Source organism: Leuciscus leuciscus (genome assembly GCF_965113295.1).
Source record: "Leuciscus leuciscus genome assembly, chromosome: 25".
In the NCBI taxonomy this organism is placed as follows: Eukaryota; Metazoa; Chordata; class Actinopteri; order Cypriniformes; family Leuciscidae; genus Leuciscus; species Leuciscus leuciscus.
The window spans coordinates 19,023,925-19,041,775 of NC_138724.1; the positions used below are offsets into that span (position 1 = coordinate 19,023,925).

General features: G+C 37.0%; 3 protein-coding genes across 5 annotated transcripts in view; 1 reads left to right on the top strand and 2 right to left on the bottom strand.

Annotated features, from left to right (window-relative positions):
* The first annotated feature begins 12 nt into the window (after nt 1-12).
* On the top strand, nt 13-4,878 carry LOC309490076 (tryptase-like). The gene is made up of 7 exons (XM_082159074.1): nt 13-1,838; nt 1,928-1,948; nt 2,082-2,250; nt 2,350-2,618; nt 2,699-2,844; nt 3,435-3,648; nt 4,368-4,878. The coding sequence occupies exons 1-7, from the start codon at nt 1,796-1,798 to the stop codon at nt 4,370-4,372; spliced, it is 867 nt and encodes a 288-aa protein (XP_082015200.1). The 5' UTR covers nt 13-1,795; the 3' UTR covers nt 4,373-4,878.
* A 131-nt stretch (nt 4,879-5,009) lies between these two features.
* On the bottom strand, nt 5,010-10,380 carry fam185a (family with sequence similarity 185 member A). Of its 2 annotated transcripts, none has more exons than XM_082159072.1 (8): nt 9,806-10,380; nt 9,432-9,541; nt 8,398-8,490; nt 8,187-8,325; nt 8,068-8,109; nt 7,895-7,990; nt 6,244-6,378; nt 5,010-5,512 (listed from the first exon to the last, which is right to left on the bottom strand). In XM_082159072.1, exons 1-8 carry the CDS (start codon nt 10,221-10,223, stop codon nt 5,394-5,396), a joined length of 1,152 nt encoding a protein of 383 aa, XP_082015198.1. In that variant the 5' UTR covers nt 10,224-10,380; the 3' UTR covers nt 5,010-5,393. The 2 variants fall into 2 exon arrangements, with proteins under 2 accessions (XP_082015198.1, XP_082015199.1); XM_082159073.1 differs by having other exon boundaries at nt 9,767-9,906.
* Nucleotides 10,381-11,776: 1,396 nt separating this feature from the next.
* The window catches only part of met (MET proto-oncogene, receptor tyrosine kinase), a 44,657-nt gene continuing 38,582 nt past the window's right edge, over nt 11,777-17,851 (bottom strand). For both annotated transcript variants that reach the window (XM_082159364.1, XM_082159363.1), the window contains 4 exons: nt 17,655-17,764; nt 17,307-17,472; nt 16,013-16,149; nt 11,777-13,900 (listed from right to left, as the gene is read on the bottom strand). In XM_082159364.1, coding sequence (XP_082015490.1) covers nt 13,690-13,900; nt 16,013-16,149; nt 17,307-17,472; nt 17,655-17,764 — 624 coding nt within the window. In that variant the 3' untranslated portion in view covers nt 11,777-13,689. The remainder of the gene's footprint in view (nt 13,901-16,012; nt 16,150-17,306; nt 17,473-17,654; nt 17,765-17,851) is intronic.

Genomic DNA, 17,851 nt, shown 5'->3' on the forward strand with positions numbered 1-17,851 from the left:
TTATATAACATTTATGCATTTGATGAGGTGCATCTATGCATCTTCCAAAAGGTGCGTTTTTTCTTGTTTCTTTAGGTACAAAATACTGTCAGGGTAGCTACAAAAAGGTTGAGAAACTACGTTTTTGGCACTGAAAACTTGCAAAGAGAAAATAATTCATATGAGAAAGAAAATTCATATATAAAATGAGGACGGTAGCCTACCATGCCATATTTCACACAATGAAAGAGTAAGTTCACCCAAAAATGAAACTTCTGTCATGAATTACTCACCCTCATCTTTGGAACAGATATTTTTGATGAAATCTGAGAGGTTTCTGTCCCTCCATAGGCAAAAACGTCATTGCAACTTTCAAGGCCCAGAAAGGTAGTAAAGTCACCGTTAAAATACTCCATGTACTACAGTGGTTCAACCTTAATGTTATGGAGTGACAAGAATACTTTGTGCGCAAAAAAAAAAAAAAAAAAAAAAAACGACATTAATCAACAATCTCTTCTCTTCCATGTCAGTCTCCTTATAAAATCACGTAGTAAACACAGTTCAGTGCTTCCAGGTTCTACGTCAGAATGCGGGCTCGTTATTGACCGACGCTGTTCACGTGAGCACCACGACACATGCATGTGATGCTGATGCAGGAGCTGGCCAATAATGAGCCGGCATTCTGACCTCTCGGATTTCATCAAAAATGTGTGTTCTGAAGATGAACGGTCTTACGGGTTTGGAACGAGATGAGGGTGAGTAATTAATGACAGAATTTTCATTTTTTGGTGAACTAATAACCCTTTCACAAGAAATTAAGATTAAGGCACCTGTTTGAAAAAAGATGTATTGTATTTTACGATTTATTTTCATATCGAATCACAAAATAAAAATAAAACAGGAAAACAATCATATGCACAGTTCACTAAATATTAGTCGCCTTATATTCTAAACTTAAGTATTTGTATTCTATTATGTCTTAAGATGTAAATATGCTATAAACTTTAAAATTATCTGTTGAACTTTAGACACTATTCTTAATGCTAAAGTATTGTATAGTATAGTATAGTATTTGTATTGTGATTAAAACCAGGGTTTACATATACAATAAAATATTGCAACATAACAAGATGCTTCTGTTTTCATTAGTTAAAAATAAGGTCAGATATGCAATAAAAAATGCTGAAATAATGAAAAGTGTGCCAACAACAAATAGATTTACTGTTGTTTTTTGTATTGAAATTTGAAAACATACAAGAGTACAATTTAAAAAGCATTTACTTTAAATGTAACCACAATTTAGTTAGTCAATGAATTTTGTCTTCTTGCATTGAATTTCGTGAATTTATTCTTGTATGTTGTATTGTATCTTGCATACTGGAATAAAAAAATAAAAAAAAATTCTCTCTAATAATAGTAATTCCACAGACAGAACTAATTTCATTTATTTTTGTCTAGGCAAAGATTTGCATTTCAACCTTAACTTTTATTTAAACTACACAGTCCGATGCATTTTAGTGTCAAGCATGCAGTAAAATCTGTATTATTATTATGTAGGCCTACTACACATCACACATATTCATTGATTTGCTGTAAAACTAGGTCAAGCATTGTTAGGAAGTGAGGAAGACGAAAAGAGAGAAGAAACATGCAAATGATCAGGCAAATTAGTGATAAGAAGGGGTGGTGGACATTACTAAAGGAATGACATGACAAAACTACCATAGACATCCATCCTGCCAGAGTGCCAGTGAAGAGAGAGTCTGGGTTTGGTTCTTTTAAAATGAACTATATGTGAAAACACCCTTAAGTGACGATGCGGACGTTAACCTGTATGGCCCTGCTCACATGCGTCAAAGGTAAAATCTAAATTCATTTTAGAACTATATATATATATTATATATATATTATATACTTGCTTTTATCTGTAGCACTTTTTTTGTTGCAGGTTGTCTTTCTCATTTGAATGGTAAGAGCCCCTCTATATGTCTAGAAAGAATGACATAATCTGAAACTGCATGATTATTAAAAAGAAACTCATGCTTGTTCTCGTGATCTCATGCTAGTGCAGCTTGTGTGTTACTATTCTCTTTTTCTCTCAGTTTGTGGACGTCGCCCTTTAAAAACCCGTGTTGTGGGTGGAGATGATGCGCATGAGGGGGCGTGGCCATGGCAGGTTAGTCTTCAAAGCCCCAAATATAAAGGTCACTTTTGCGGAGGTTCCCTCATCAGCAGTGAATGGGTGCTCTCGGCTGCTCACTGTTTCGCTGGGTTAGAATCACATAAACCTATTTATTACACAGATTTTAAATGATGTTATACATGTTGTTCTTGTAATATTGTTGTTTTCCTCGTGGTCTGTATATTCAGTGTCAACACATCCAGTCTGGTTGTGTACTTTGGAAGGATGACACAGCAGGGAGTTCATGCTCATGAAATCAGCAGAAATGTCAGTACGCTTGTCATACATCCTGACTATAGCAGTGACAACTACAACAATGACATCGCTCTCCTGCATCTGTCCTCTTCAGTCAGCTTTACTAACTATATCAGACCGGTGTGTCTAGCAGCGGAGGACAGCATTTTCCCTTCCGGCACCAACTGCTGGATCACAGGCTGGGGACAAACTGAATCTGGAGGTCACACACATATAGTACACACACATACACACCTTCTACTAACGTCACAGACTGATGATTGTGTTTTGTCGTGTGTCCAGTGAATTTGTCTTACCCTGGGACTCTGCAGGAGACTGTGGTTCCAGTGATAATTAATTCTCAGTGTAAAGATCTGCTGGGTGACGGCATCATTACAGACAACATGATGTGTGCTGGTTTACAGCAGGGAGGCAAAGACACCTGCCAGGTACAACAACCACTCCGATTATTACTACGTATCTACATGTGCACTCATGAGGATTGTGCAGAATTCAATTAAAAAAAAACAACAGGAAGAACATTTGCAGTGCAATCCAAAGAAATTCAAAATAGTCACAAAATTCATCGGGTGAGCCTAATTCCTATTGTTTGCATGCATTTTGAACTAACTTTAAATTAACGACCAATTAATCGTCGTTAACCTCCTTATTCCGAAGCATGGGTGGTACCTTTTGAAATGGTACTTCCCCAGTGACAGCTTTTGCACCGTTTTTCGGAGTGTGAGGTCAAAGCATATTGCATGGATGAATCATTCACAGAAAGAGCTATAGGATAAATTTACAAATTAAACTGAATTTTCAAATCATGCTGACTCTACTCAGTAACTAACTGCATAAATGTGTATTCCTCTGAACTTCCACTTAGTTGAAACACCCTCTGATTTTATTACAGCACAGTTTGTATAGGAGGAGTATATCAGACTTGTAGACTTTTTATATTCACTGTTTAATGTTAAATAGTGCCACAAACTAAAAATGTAACTGAAAAGCATACTACCCCTCTCTTTTTCTGTTGTAGGGGGATTCTGGTGGTCCAATGGTGAGTCAGCAGTGTTCCGTGTGGGTTCAGTCTGGTATCATCAGTAGGGGTCACGACTGTGGTCAGCCCAATGAACCTGGAGTGTACACCCGCGTTTCACGGTATCAGCAATGGATCACGACCTTCACTGGCCCGAACCTCCCAGGATTCGCCACCTTCAACCCCCTAAACTCATGCTCTGCTGCCAGTCAGGGTAACACCTATATAACCAAAAGCATGTATACACAATATCAGCGTACAGCAAATTACGGACATCACAAAACTGTATATTAATGTTAATTGGTTATTTATGTTATTGCAGTTTATTGTATAGCAGTACATTGGGCTTTATTAAAGAGCAAACTAAGCAAAAACGTATGTAAAAAGCTAGTTCATAATATTCTCGAAAGTGAACTCACAACCAACACACATTGATACACATGTTAGTGAGCAGTGCTGGGTAGATTACTGCCAACTGTATTCGTTACCGATTCCAGACATGACAGATTGTAGTTAGTAATGTAATCCATTAAATTACACCTTTAGGGTAATATAATCTTAATTTTAGATTACTTTTAGCCTAACTCCTTTATCACATTGATTTGAATAAGATAATCTTGTACCATATTGATATAAAAATACAAAGAGAAAGAAAATGTATTCCATTCTTTGTTATCAACAGCATGAAGTGCATTAAATATTATGTAATATAATATTTAATGCACTTCATGCTGTTGATAACAAAGAATGGAATACATTTTCTTTCTCTTTGTATTTTTATATCAATATGGTACAAGATTGACATGGAATATGATGTAATCACTTACTACCCAGCCCTGTTAATGAGTATGTTAATGAGCATATTTGGCAATTAATATCATTTAACTCGAGTTATTTACCAATTGTATTCTCTCAATATTTGTTTGTCTCCAGGTTGAAGTGTATAAAACAAACTTACCTGCACTACTTCCAGTGAATGCTGCCTTTGACAGTAACCAGCTCCACTGGAAACCTCCTGCCACAGAACTTCACTCATGAATATGATCAACACAAACTGCATAGGTTCAACATTTGATGAACAAGCACTGTTTTCTACAAGACTGACCATTGAAGGGTGTAACCGAGATCGTGAGGAAAAAGCAGGAATTTGTTAACAGTTCTCCTCAGTTTTCATTTTGCAAATATGTACAATTCTTACACATAAATGTGTCTTTATATCACCATAGAATAACTTTAAAATATATGTTTTTTGAGCATACAATACTAAAAAAGTTTTTTTTGTTGTTGATAGAAATTTGTATTTTATTTATTTAGCTAGGATGTATTGAATTGATCAAAAGTAACAGTCATTTATAATGTTATAAAAGATTAGCGTTTAAAATAAATGCTGTTCTTTTGAACTTTCTATTCATCAAAGAATCCTGAAAAAATATATCAGTTTCTACAAAAATATTAAGCAGCACAGCTGTTTTCAACATTGATAATAATGAGAAATGTTTCTTGAGCAGCACATCTTCATATTAGAACGATTTCTGAAGGATCATGTGACACTGAATAATTAATAAACGCTTTAAATGTAATGGTTTATTTCTTTATTTTGGAAAGTTGTTTTAATCATGTAGGTACTATCTAACATCTAATCTGGTATACCATAACAGGATGTTTTGCAATTTGTGTAAAACATGAGTACCACCACTTTTAAAATGTAGAAAATACACCATTATATGCTGCCATCTTTGGTTGCATACTCTATTCTTGGAGGCAGGACGTACCCACAACCCCACCCATAAAATGACATGCATCCTGTTTCAAACGTGTCATTTAGATGCATTCGCCACTCTTATATCAAGACACAGTTGTATAGCTCAACTTTGTAGAGTCTTTTTGGACAGATATACACAAGGTCCATAAACCTTCACTGAAGTGGGTTATTTGGTCCCAGGTGCTTCTGTGCAGGTTTTAACTCTGAGCCCCGAGTCTGAGAGTCTCAAACCAGCTCTGGTTTCTCAGGTTCACAGCACCTTTTTCAGCTGTGGCTTTGATCCATCGTTCTTCATCCGTGCCACCATTCAAATGAGCTAAAAGGAATACATAGAATGTAATGAATGCATAGAATATGTTAGATCAATGTGGTTTAAATAGTCAAATTGCCATGTTTGTGTTTCAGAATAAGATCTAGACTTGCAAATGGTATGATCAAAAAATAATAAGCGTGGCGTGAATCATATAGTATAATCATAAAAATATAGTGCACAAACTGAAAAAAATTATGCAAAATGATCAGAATAGCAAACAATGTGGTCATTGATCAAAATATAATTCCTGGTATGAGTGAGCATCGGTAGCCATTAGTCCATAGACTGTAGCATGAGTGCACTGGAGTGATGTCAACTCCCCTCTTTGATTGATTGGCTAGAGGACGAGCTGTGGACTGACCAATGGTAACGCTTAAGCCAGCCCTAATTTACATGAAACTCGGAACTGCAACATTTGGAAAAGCAAGCGCAGAATGTGAAAAGAAGAGTGAAGAGAAAAACCGCACAAGTGTACAAAAGAGTAAAATATGAGCAGAAAATGTAAGAGAGCACAAAGTAATAAAACCGAGGAAAATGTGCACTATATTATAAGATTTGTGCACTATAATTTTTTATGTGTTTAAAGTTTTGATGCATGCTTGTTATTTTTTTTAATGCACTTTTAATTTTTTTATTCACGCTTATTCTTTTTTGATCCGTGACGTCAATACTTTGAACAAATAAGAATGTTTCAAGCAGTTAAAAGACATGAAGTGAGTCTGGCTTTTACTCACCCGTGACTGTCGTCTTCCCATTAGCTGAAGTACGTTCAGTCTCTTGACATTCTATCTCTGAGCTAATGCTAACAGAGGTTCCACACAACTGCACTGCTGTTTTCATGATGGAGGGCACACGCACACTCACAGCACCTGGACCAATGACAAATAAAAGTTTCCACCATAAAGAGATGAGTCATACCACATGACATTTTACAATCTGACCTAATCTTGCCTTGCTGTAAGAAAGACATAGTTAAAGACTATGGTCCATTGTTCGAATTAAAGGGGGGGATGCCACCCCTAGATGAGACTTGGACCCTCCCAAAAGGGATGAAAATAATAGTTTGGGGGGTACTGAATTTAAAAAAAATTAAATATAATGTTAGCCTATCCAAAATTGTATGTATTTAAAGGGATACTTCACTTCTGGAAAGATGAATGTGTATTTAAAATAGGTAATTTATGTAGAAGAAATGTGAAGAAATTTTTGAATTTGGAGCTTTCTAGACTGAGAAAAGTCAGAAAATGTATTTTTGGCTTATGTGGATGAAAGACAACAACTCCCAGAATGCACTTGCTTCGCTGCCCTAGGAGGCCACTCCCAAGCCACGCCTGTACACACCGGGTAAGAGAGCGCAGTTGAAAACAAGGCTTGGCTACCAGTGAGTCTCCGTGACGAGTCTGCCTGGGATTTCGAGATCGCCCAAAATGTCCGGGATTCGGCTTTTGCGTTCTACAGTCGCCATTCATCATGTTTACTGTGGCGAGCAGGACGAGGCTGACGGCCGCGGGAGAACGGCGCGAGGCCGGTGGCGTCATTACTGAGACGCGCCGGTCTCGCATCTCTCACGGAGGAGCGGGAATTTTCTTAGCAATGGCAAAACGCACATCAACCGATCACTTGTTTAGCGTTCATGTAAACACTACATTCAGATTCACCAATCGGAATGAATTCAGTTAGATTGAAACAAAAGGTGTGCATGTAAACATAGAATGGCGACTGCAGAAAGCAAAAGCCGAATCCCGGACATTTTGAACGATCTCGCCCGCCGGACATGTCCGGGAAAAAGAGGATGGTAACCCCGACTACTCAGCTTTCTCCTACTACTCAGCTTTCTCCATAGAACAAGAGCCTGCTAGCTTAGCTTCCAAAGAAAGACGGCTGACACTGTGTGTATATTCTGTGAGTGAGATCCCACCCTCTATGGGCGGGTTGAAAACATGCGGAACAACGCCTTCTACTGGCTGTAGTCTTTAGCCTCTGGCCAGAAAATCCTCCGATGACGCAAAATGACGATTTTTGCGTCATCGGAGGATTTTTTCCAGACAAAAAATACTTGTCTCAGGGGGATATGAGGGTGGAAAGCACAGTAATTCGAAAATACTACAGGTTTTCTACTAATACAAAGCTTAATGCTAAATCCTGAAGTATCCCTTTAAATGCAGTATTACCATCACATACCAACAATGATCTAAAGACTTATTGACCTTGACACAAAGTAATGACGGGTCTGTAAATATGTATCAGAAATATATTACGATTATAAGTACAATAAATGAAAAAAATGAATGGATAAATGGATAAAAAGAAAGTAGGCAGGTAAGTAGATTTGTTCATACTAGGCTCGTCTTGTGTATGAGTTTCTTTGATGTCCATTATTAGTACCTTGTTGACTGTGAAGTTCTGCACTTCCGTCTTGGCCCACGTATGCATCAATGTTTCCAGCAGCAGTAAACACCTTCAGGACACCACTTGAGCTGTCTGGGATGCAGGAAGGACATCTTTAATGCACTAAACTAGTGACTAATGACCTACTGTCAATTCAGACTATCACTTACCAATCATGATGTTTCCTGTTTCACTGCGCACAAGAGCTTCACCTGTAAAACAACAACAATACATGTCCTAACTGCACATCAGGTGTTTAAAATGAACAGTTATCATCCATTTCCCTCACCGTGTACGTGGCCAATCTGGATGTTCCCGGAGGATGACGACATTGAGGTGGATTCGCCATAGATAGCCTTCGCTTTCAGATCCCCGTGTTCTGTGGAGAGGTTCATCGTGGTTCCCTGAATTTTCATAATGTCGATATTCTGGAGAACAAAAACAATGACTTAATAACAATTTCAGAATGTATGCAGTTTTATATATCAAAAACTACTTACACTGTCCCCAGATGTGCGGATATCTACATTCCCATGTAAAGTCTTGAGTCCAGTGACATTTCCTCCTGTGGACTTAACTTGAACCTCATGACCCTAAACAAAATCACAGGAATTAAACAGATCCTTATTATCTCAATAAATAAGATGTTTAGGCCTTTATGACACATTAACTCAGGGGGTTTCAATCTTTTAGATCTCAGACCACCCAAATCTGATCATTGTGATGCAAGGGACTCGCTTCAGAAAATTTAAAAGGGAAGTATACTCAATATACGTCAAAAGTTTGAAAAAATAATACTTTTTAAAATATTTTTGAAAGAAGTCTCTGATGTCCACCAAGGCTGCATTTATTTGATCAAAAATACAGTAAAACAGTATTTTAATATTTCTTAAAATGTAATTTATTCCTGTGATGATAAAGTTGAATTTTCAGCATCATTACTCCAGTCTTCAGTGTCACATGATCCTTCAGAAATCAATCTAATATGCTGCTCAATTATTAATAAAACAGTTTTGGTTGCTTAATATTTTTGTGGAAACAGTGATACATTTTTTGCAGGATTCTTTGCTGAATAGAAAGTTCAAAAGAACAGCATTTATTTGAAATATATTTTTATCTACAAATATAAATGTCTTAACGGTCACATTGGATGTTGTGTGTTTAAATGATGTTGTGTCCTTGTTGATAAAAAAATTAACCTTTACAGACCCCAAACTTTTTATTGGTAGTGTATATTAAAATAGAAAACAGTTATTTTAAATTGTAATGTTTTACAATATTACTGGGGTTTTTTTTTCTGTATTTTTGATTAAATAAATATTCTTGTATGTCACTCTCTATAGTAATGTACTCTTAGACGTATTATTTATCTATTGATTTAAATCCAATTTTATTTATTTTCATGAATTTTTTTATTTTTTATTAATTGATTTATTCACATAGTTAACCCTTTTCTTCTCTAAACTTTTCCATGGACCCCCTCCTTTGAGGCCCCAGGCCCTATTTAGAATTTTGAGAAAAGCTTATGTATTACCTTTACAGATTTTAGGATACAGTGTCCTCTCTCTGTGAGCACGTGGCAGAGGTCACTCTCCATATTCTGGATCTTCACATTGCCTTGGTCTTTAGTCTTGATGTGGAGATCTGGAGGGATGGACAGGGACTAGAATGATTCACATGCATTTAAATTCAGTTACATGATTAAAAGTACACTTGTCACATTAACTTGCGGATACAGTCTACATCGTAAAACCATTAATATTAACAAATAATACATTAAAATAAATAACATTAATTATAATTACATTTTAACATCAAGTAAACGAATAAGCAACAATATATTAATATAATATACAAAAATATTCATGCCTTATTATTTTCTTTACAAGCCGGAATACAGATCCTTACCACATTTAATAGGTGCTGTCAGTTCAACAGTGACATTGCTATCCATCTCATCGTCCAAAATCTGAAGTTCATTGCTTTGATCATCATAATGAACATGAAATCTGTTCACATTAAGAGTTTGATTCGCATCTGTCACGTGCACAGTAATAAATACCCGATCAGATTCAGGAAAAGTATGTGGATCCAGTGGTTTTATGGATATATTGCAGCCTAAATGACACCTGACCTTTGTGAAAGGGCTAACTAATAATTCCCATTGCTTTATAGGTTTATTCAAGTCTTTCGTGGTTGAAGGAGCATCTGAAAAACTTCGGAGAGCCTGAGAGATCAAAGCCCTGGTGAAGAGTGTTGAACATCTCTGCACTGAGCCCAGACACAGACCGTGACGTAACCGCTGCGTAACTGCACACGCAAACATCACTAAAGCTTTACTTTGAGTGCAAAGACTAAACTACATAAGTGCTCATTAGAGCAAAATACAGTACTACTAGTAGTGGTAAGCGAGAGTCGTGTAGTAATGTTTATGTCTCGAGGTCACGCGAGTATAGCGCACAGCAATGACAGCAAACCGGAAGAGCGCGCGAGAGGAGTTATGGGAAGTGAAGTCAAACAAAGGCAGTCCGTGATACTGAACATGACCAGATTTGATTTTGACTGATGTCTGCATGTTAAAAAATGGTTACAATGAAGAAAAAAGCATTTGTGATATAAAAAATGATATCAATATAAGCACTTGAGATATAATCACTGACGCTTACCACTGCATGAATTAAATATGTTGTAAACTTTCCACTGTAATTTTGAGATAAAATTTTCTATTCACTAACTCCTAAATACGCAGCCCTCACTGAACCTTTTTACATTTGTATATTTTGGCATTATTTATTGTTTATTAAGCCTGATACTTATGGGGACTATTGTATGGTCTGCAGAATGAAGCTGATTTCACGTTTCACTGTTGTTGTGTGCGGACATTTGTCCCCACAATACAGACAAAACCAGACCCAACCTGTTTTTCCATATGTCATACAGTTGAGGGGAAGCGTATATTACTGTGTAGTAAGCAGCTCATAACTGTCATATCTTGATGATTTTAAACTCCCAGTGCAGATCATTTTGGAGCTGAGCAGACACCACGTCATATTGGGGCGGATTTTCCGTCTGGTTTTCTAATAGCTAGGAGCGATATTATTCATGACAGTACCTCACTGCTTGTGTAACTAGTCTTAATTCTTTCAATGAAGGCCCAAGGGAATTTTTACTGAAAATGATTCATGATCCTGAAACAAAAGGGCCACAGTGAAAAAAAGCGGTAACGAATTGCCCAGTTATTGTTATAGTTATATACATGTAGTAGGATAAATCGCCCAGTAGGTGGCACTCTAGTCATCTCACATAACGTGAAGTCAGAGGATTACAATAGGGCCTTTTCACAACAGATAACAGTGCATAGTTTGTCATCCTCCTCCACGTTAGCTTATGAATTAGTGTTGAGTTATGAGGAGGGATTTAGTATTTGTCCTCAAAGTTAGGACAGCCAAGTTCAGAATTTAATAAAGCATGTTAAAGGTACAACGAAGTAAAAAAAATGCCTATAATGCACATTAAGTAACTACATTGTTCTTAATTAAGGTATAGTCATGCTGTAATACTTTTCAGCACTGTAGTAAAAAAGTGTGGTTAATATCCATAAGAGGATGTGTATTGCTGGTGGTACCTGTAAATCACATTTCATTCATTTAGCTAAATTACTATTTTCAGACAGGTAGTATTACCCTTCTTTTCAAGAAGAGACCATTAAAGAGGAAATTAAAAAGCCTGTCTAGACACCAGTGGCTGATGGTCGAGTCAAGAGCATTGAGGGTAATCAGAAGGTCATGGTCAAAGTTCACACATAGAGCCAATGAGATGGAGTGAGACATTTGCTATAGATACAACACAAATAGAGTAAATTCACTCAGAATTCATATATGACACACATAATAAAACTTTATTATCATGACTGGAACAACAGAAATATTGTCATTTGTACCATTTTTGAGTTTGAACTCCATATAGAAATCACAAGACAGTCTGACAGGATCAAAGAAAGGTTTTGATAAATGGTGAAACCTAAACCATAATATAAAACAAATCAAGATTCAGCCTGTTTATTGATCATTTATAACAAGAACGCTAAAACTTTACTCACATAAAGATCAAATGAAATGTTGATTGACCTCATTTGACTGGTTTACCAAACTGTCTATACTGTGTTGATAGGCTATATATACACATGTATCACACAGCAAGTCAGACAATAATGGTAGAGAGACTAATTATTTACATCATCCAGTAGTCCTTTATGGCAAGTCACATTCATAGTCATCTTCACTACATAGGGAACATACAGGCCTGCACTGAATCCGCATCTGCCGTTCACAAAGTCCCACACATCACCCGCCTCTTGCATGTTCTGTTATTACATTTCTTGGTAATTTCATATCATAAATAGGGTCTATATGATCAAATATATTCACACATACACTTCGGTTCAAACGTTTGGCGTTGATAAGATTTTTTGTTTTTGAAATGAATCATGCATGCTCACCAAGGCTGCATTTATTGGATAAAAAAAAAAAAACAGTAATATTGTAAAATATTATAACAAATAACTGATTTCTATTTGAATATATGTTAAAATGTAATTTATTCCTGTGATGCAAAGCTGAATTTTTTAGCATCATTACTCCAGTCTTCAGTGTCACATGATCCTTCAGAAATCGTTCTAATATGCTGATTTGCTGCTCAAGCTAATTTCTTTTCATTATCAATGTTTAAAAACAGCTGTGCTGCTTAATATTTTCATATAGACCCTATTTACCTTCTTTATATATATTTCTGGTTTTACTGAGGGCATTAATCTCTGCACGTTATTCCAACTAACTAAGAATTTCCTTTTGGTCTGACGTCACCTGTTCCACTCGACTACACCCGCTGGATATCACATTATGCAGTTTCATTCAGAAATGAATCACATTAAGGAAGTAGAATGCCATTACCTGTGGACTTTAAATCCATCCCACAGATTTTCTCACTCAATCAGTGGTGAAAATGTGAAAAAGCTGCACAGATTCAACGTGGACCTTGTAGTACGTTCGCTTTGACACTAAACCTAAACAGATTATACAAAAATATATAAGAACTACGGAAGAAATCTTGTCGGAAAGATTCAAATGGCCTGGACAGAAAAGATTCATCTGAACAGAAGTAAACAAAACAGAATAAGATCATTCATATCGGTCTTTCAAAGTCTGAATTGGACGTACAGGCGTCACAAGAACGTCGACATCATCAAACGTCACGTGGGTCCAGTGTTCACCTGATATCTTCATTATGCTGCGTTCAGTTCGTAGTATGAAGGCATGCACAATGTTTTATTACACTTTTCACAGAAAATAAAATGGTCAACGAACGCTCAGGTTACGCCGGAGAACGCGATGCAGCTGAGATGTCTTGAAGTCATTTGGTTCCAAAGCATCTTCCAAGAGCATAAATGAATCAGATGGTCACAGACCGCAAGAAGCACTGAAATGCAACCCAACAGATGAAACGTTAATGGGGTGCCAACTCAGAGCACGGTTTTCGCAAGTGTCCCAGGGGATCAGGACCATCTCATGCTCGACTGGAGAACCTCTACTCCACAGGTCACGGCTCATCATAATCTATTTACAGCGATTAAGGGAGTGTTCGTGCCTTTTAAGTCTTTCACAGTGTCCTTGGGCAGCTTCTCCTCCTTTAATGATGAAAACCACCCCTGGCAGCCAGTCCAGTGTCTTTCATGAACAGCAATGGCTTTGTTTTGTCGTTTTCCTCTCCCTCCCTCTGTCTGGTGACTTTGTCTTTCAGGTGCAGCAGTCACGGTCGAGGTTACTCTGAGAGGAGATGAGAGAGGGGTAGGGTGTCATCTTATCAATGTTGACGTAGGTGGTGTTAAGGAGGATGTAGTGCTCTCCGCTGAAGCTGGAGAAGATGGAGGCGATGCGGGACACTAGCTCTGAGAAGGTGGGCCGACGCTCCGGTTTGGGGTGCCAGCACTCGATCATGACATTGTATCTACAAAGAAGGGAGAAAAATGTAAAGTGTAAATGTAAATGCTTTTTCGAATATTACCTTTCATGTAGTGTGTATATAGCCGTTTGTGAAGGTAAAAGTTCAGCAAAGTGCACAATAAATGGAGTTATTGTCTCCTAAAGAATAATCTGAACAGCTGAAATGATTCGTCAGCCATTCCAGTCTCACTTCCTGTTATATACCTACATAACAATATAACAAATTTGCATAATGCCAGCCTATGGTCTTCATTGGCTGCCCGCGAACGACATCTACTTTGACCCGCCCTCAAACACTGTAGTTGTGGCTGAGGCCTGGTTTGTGTTGGCAACATGTAGAAAAGACGCTGTTTTCTGCGCTGCGACTCCACTTTGCATGCATTTCCAAAGGACGCATGCTGGGATCGATACGGTAAAACTGACGCCATCGTTACTGTTAGTATCACAGTGTCTACAAGTGCTGAGGAAGCATCCGGAGCTGAAATTCACATATGGTATAGGCGTTTTCTTTCCAACAGGCGCTGTAAGCAGGAGACCAATCACAACAGATTTGGCCGTCTGACCAATCAGAGCAGAGTAGGCTCTCAGAAAGGAGGGGTTTAGAGAGACTGAATCTTCGAACTAACCGGTTTCAGCCTTTTTGAGAAATGAGGTGATGTGCAATGTATATTATGAGAAAATTAAAGTGTTTTTTGAAAGTGTTGCATGCAAACCTATTGTAGGAGACCTCCAAAACAAAACGAGGAACCTTTAAAATGGCATTATTGGGAAACTTTAATAAAAGTGTGGTCTGCACACATTATTCAGACGGGAAAAAAGTTTTCAAAGTAATTAATTATTTCATGTTTGTGGCACAAAGCGATGTTTAATACTTTAGAATATACATTTTTTTACTTCACACTGAATATTCTTTCAGTTTCCGTTTAAAGGTTGCATTAAATTTTTTTATTTTATTTTTATTTTTTTATTTATATATATATATATATATATATATATATATATATATATATATATATATATATATATATATATATATATATATATATATATATATATATATATATTTATATATTTTTTTATTTACATTTAGCTTTGCCTTTAAACATGAACTAAATACAATACTGTTTGGGGTAAGATGTTTTGATGTTTATGAAATTAGTCTATTACTCACCAAGGCTGCATTTATTTGATCAAAATCACAGTAAAAACAGTAATATTATGAAATATTATTACAATTTAAAATATCTCTTTTTCTATTTGAATGTATTTTCAAATGTAATTTATTCCTGTGATGCAAAGTGAATTTTCAGCATAATTTCCTTTAGAAATCATTCTAATATGCTGATTTGATGCTCAAGAAACATTTATTATTATTATTATTATCACCGTTGAAAACTGTGATACTTTCCCCCCATGATTTTTATAGAATTTTATTTTGTAACAACATAGAAGTTACTGTCACTTTTGATCAATTTCATGCTTCCTTGCAGAATAAAAGTATTATTATTTTTTTATTTTTTTATCTTACTAAACCCAAACTTTTGAAAAATTGAATTTATTTGTTATTTTGATTCATTCTGAGCTCGAATGAATCACAATCGTACTGTAAGTCATCTAATTTCTCCGTTCCCATCCCATCTGTTTGCTTTGGCATTTCAAGACACCGGTGCCTTGAAATTTATAACCTTCAGTGCGAACCTTCATCGCATTTCAGAACGACTTTCCATTGTTTGTCTTGCAATAGTCTGCTGAGCAGAGGCACTGAGACCTGGGAGGACTGGCTCATTGTCCCGTCCATGAGGGAAGGGAGTGATGACCCACATATCTCTGTTCAGAGCTGGTTATTTGGCTGGTTATTTGATGGCAGTGTGTGAAGAATGTTTGGAGGTCGACTCATATCATACAGTCAGGGTGGGGAGTCGTTGTGTGCCGAGCTCAGGTAGTCATGCAGAGCTGAGTTGGCCAAGAGTTTTGAAGAACTATTACTGCTTGACTGAATCTGCGGGTGGTTAACAATGGCTCTCTGTTTTACACTCTTGTTGACACACTCCCCCTTTGGAGTGCCGTACGCTGGTCATAATGAAGAACCAAGTGTGTGTCATGTGGGTGCGCTTACAGTGCGTCTGGGCAGAACTCTGGCTGCAGAAGTCTCCGGCCTTGCAGGAGGAAGACTGTGATGTCGAAGGAGTTCACATCAGAGTAAGGCGGGGCACCCCGGGTCATGAGTTCCCATAGCAACACACCGAACGACCACTGTGTGAAGATCAGATTCAAAACAATAAGTTATGAGGAAGGCAAGTGAGCACCTGTCAAAACAAGGGAACTTTGGGTGACTTTAATTTCATCAGTTGTTGGAGGCCAACAAAAAGGGATACAGGGAGGAAAAGCACAGGAATGCTGAACTCATAAATCCATTTAAGGGAACAGTCAAGTCAGTATTTGGGAAATATTTAGAAAATAATTTCCCCCAGAAGTGGCAGTGTGTAGTCATCTATTTTATTTGAAATGCAGGTAGGTAGTTAGAAAACAGGACGTGACTCATGGCACACCTTGAGCCAGGCTTGTGTGCATGCATGAGTCAGTTTGATAGAGAAAAACTTTGTGCAAATCCTATCAACGTGACCCAGAGACGTTGCTTAAAGCATGGATAGCTTTCAAGCAGTAGAATTAGAATGGGACCAGACTAAAATCTCATAATAAAACAGAGATTTGCAGTAAGAAATGATGTACTGCAGTAAACTACCAACATAGTCAGCTTTTGGGCCATCATAGGCACACTGTGTTTTGATTCAATGCCAATGATGCCCAGAATTGATATTTGATATGTGTTTAACTGTTCAAAAATGTTTAATTTGAACATTTGAGTATACTTATGAAGTTATGATGGTTAAAAATGCTCTTTTTGATTATTCAAATCGCTTATGATGCGAACATTTAAACGTGCTTACGATGCCTGAAAATGCTCGATTTGATCATTGAAATTTGCTTTTGATGCCCAAACATGATAAGTTTGGAAATGTAAATGTTCTTAAGATGCCCAAAAGTTTTTGGTTTGATCATTTAAAAGTACTTATGATGCCCAAAAATGCTTGATTTGATCATTAAAATATGCTTATGATGTCAATAAAAATGCTTGATTTGATTATTAAAATGTGCTTATGACGTCCAACAATGCTCGATTTGATCATTAAAGTGTACTGTTAATGCCCAATAATACTTGATTTGAACAGTGTATCCTACCTATGAAGACCAAAAATAAGTGTCTAGGTTAGCATCTCACTTTTGAAACAGTCAATAAAAATATTAGAAAAAACAAGAATCTTCTATTTATAAAAACTGATCTTTGGTCAATTAGGATGATATTAAAAACTTGCTAAATATTATTTGTCAATCGTTACTGAGATACTCACCACATCAGATTTGGTGGTGAACTTATGCGTCTGCAGGCTTTCTAATGCCATCCATTTGACGGGCAGCTTCACCCCGTGCTTGTTGTGTACGCTGTAGTATTCTTTATCATACACGTCTCTGGCCAGGCCAAAATCAGCCACCTTTACTATGTAGCTCTCATCTAGCCTAAAAGGGATGTTACCAACATTTACATTAGGTTAAACAATCACAAATACATAGGGCTTTACAGTGTAATTAAAATTCCAATTTATATTTAATACTTTAAGACACCCCTAATGCACATCATGTGCCCTGCACATACTGTACGATACTTCAAACCCTATTGGGTAATTTGTTGAACGACTCACATGCAGTTTCTTGCCGCGAGGTCTCTGTGTACAAACTTCTTGCTGGCAAGATATTCCATTCCTTTAGCCACCTGCAGCCCGAAACCCATCAGGTCCTTCACTGTGGGGTTCTGTGGGAATGAAAACAATCACTCCATTTAAAAACAATAACGATAAAAACAACAAAGCACTTCACCACAAGGCAATGTCACCATTTA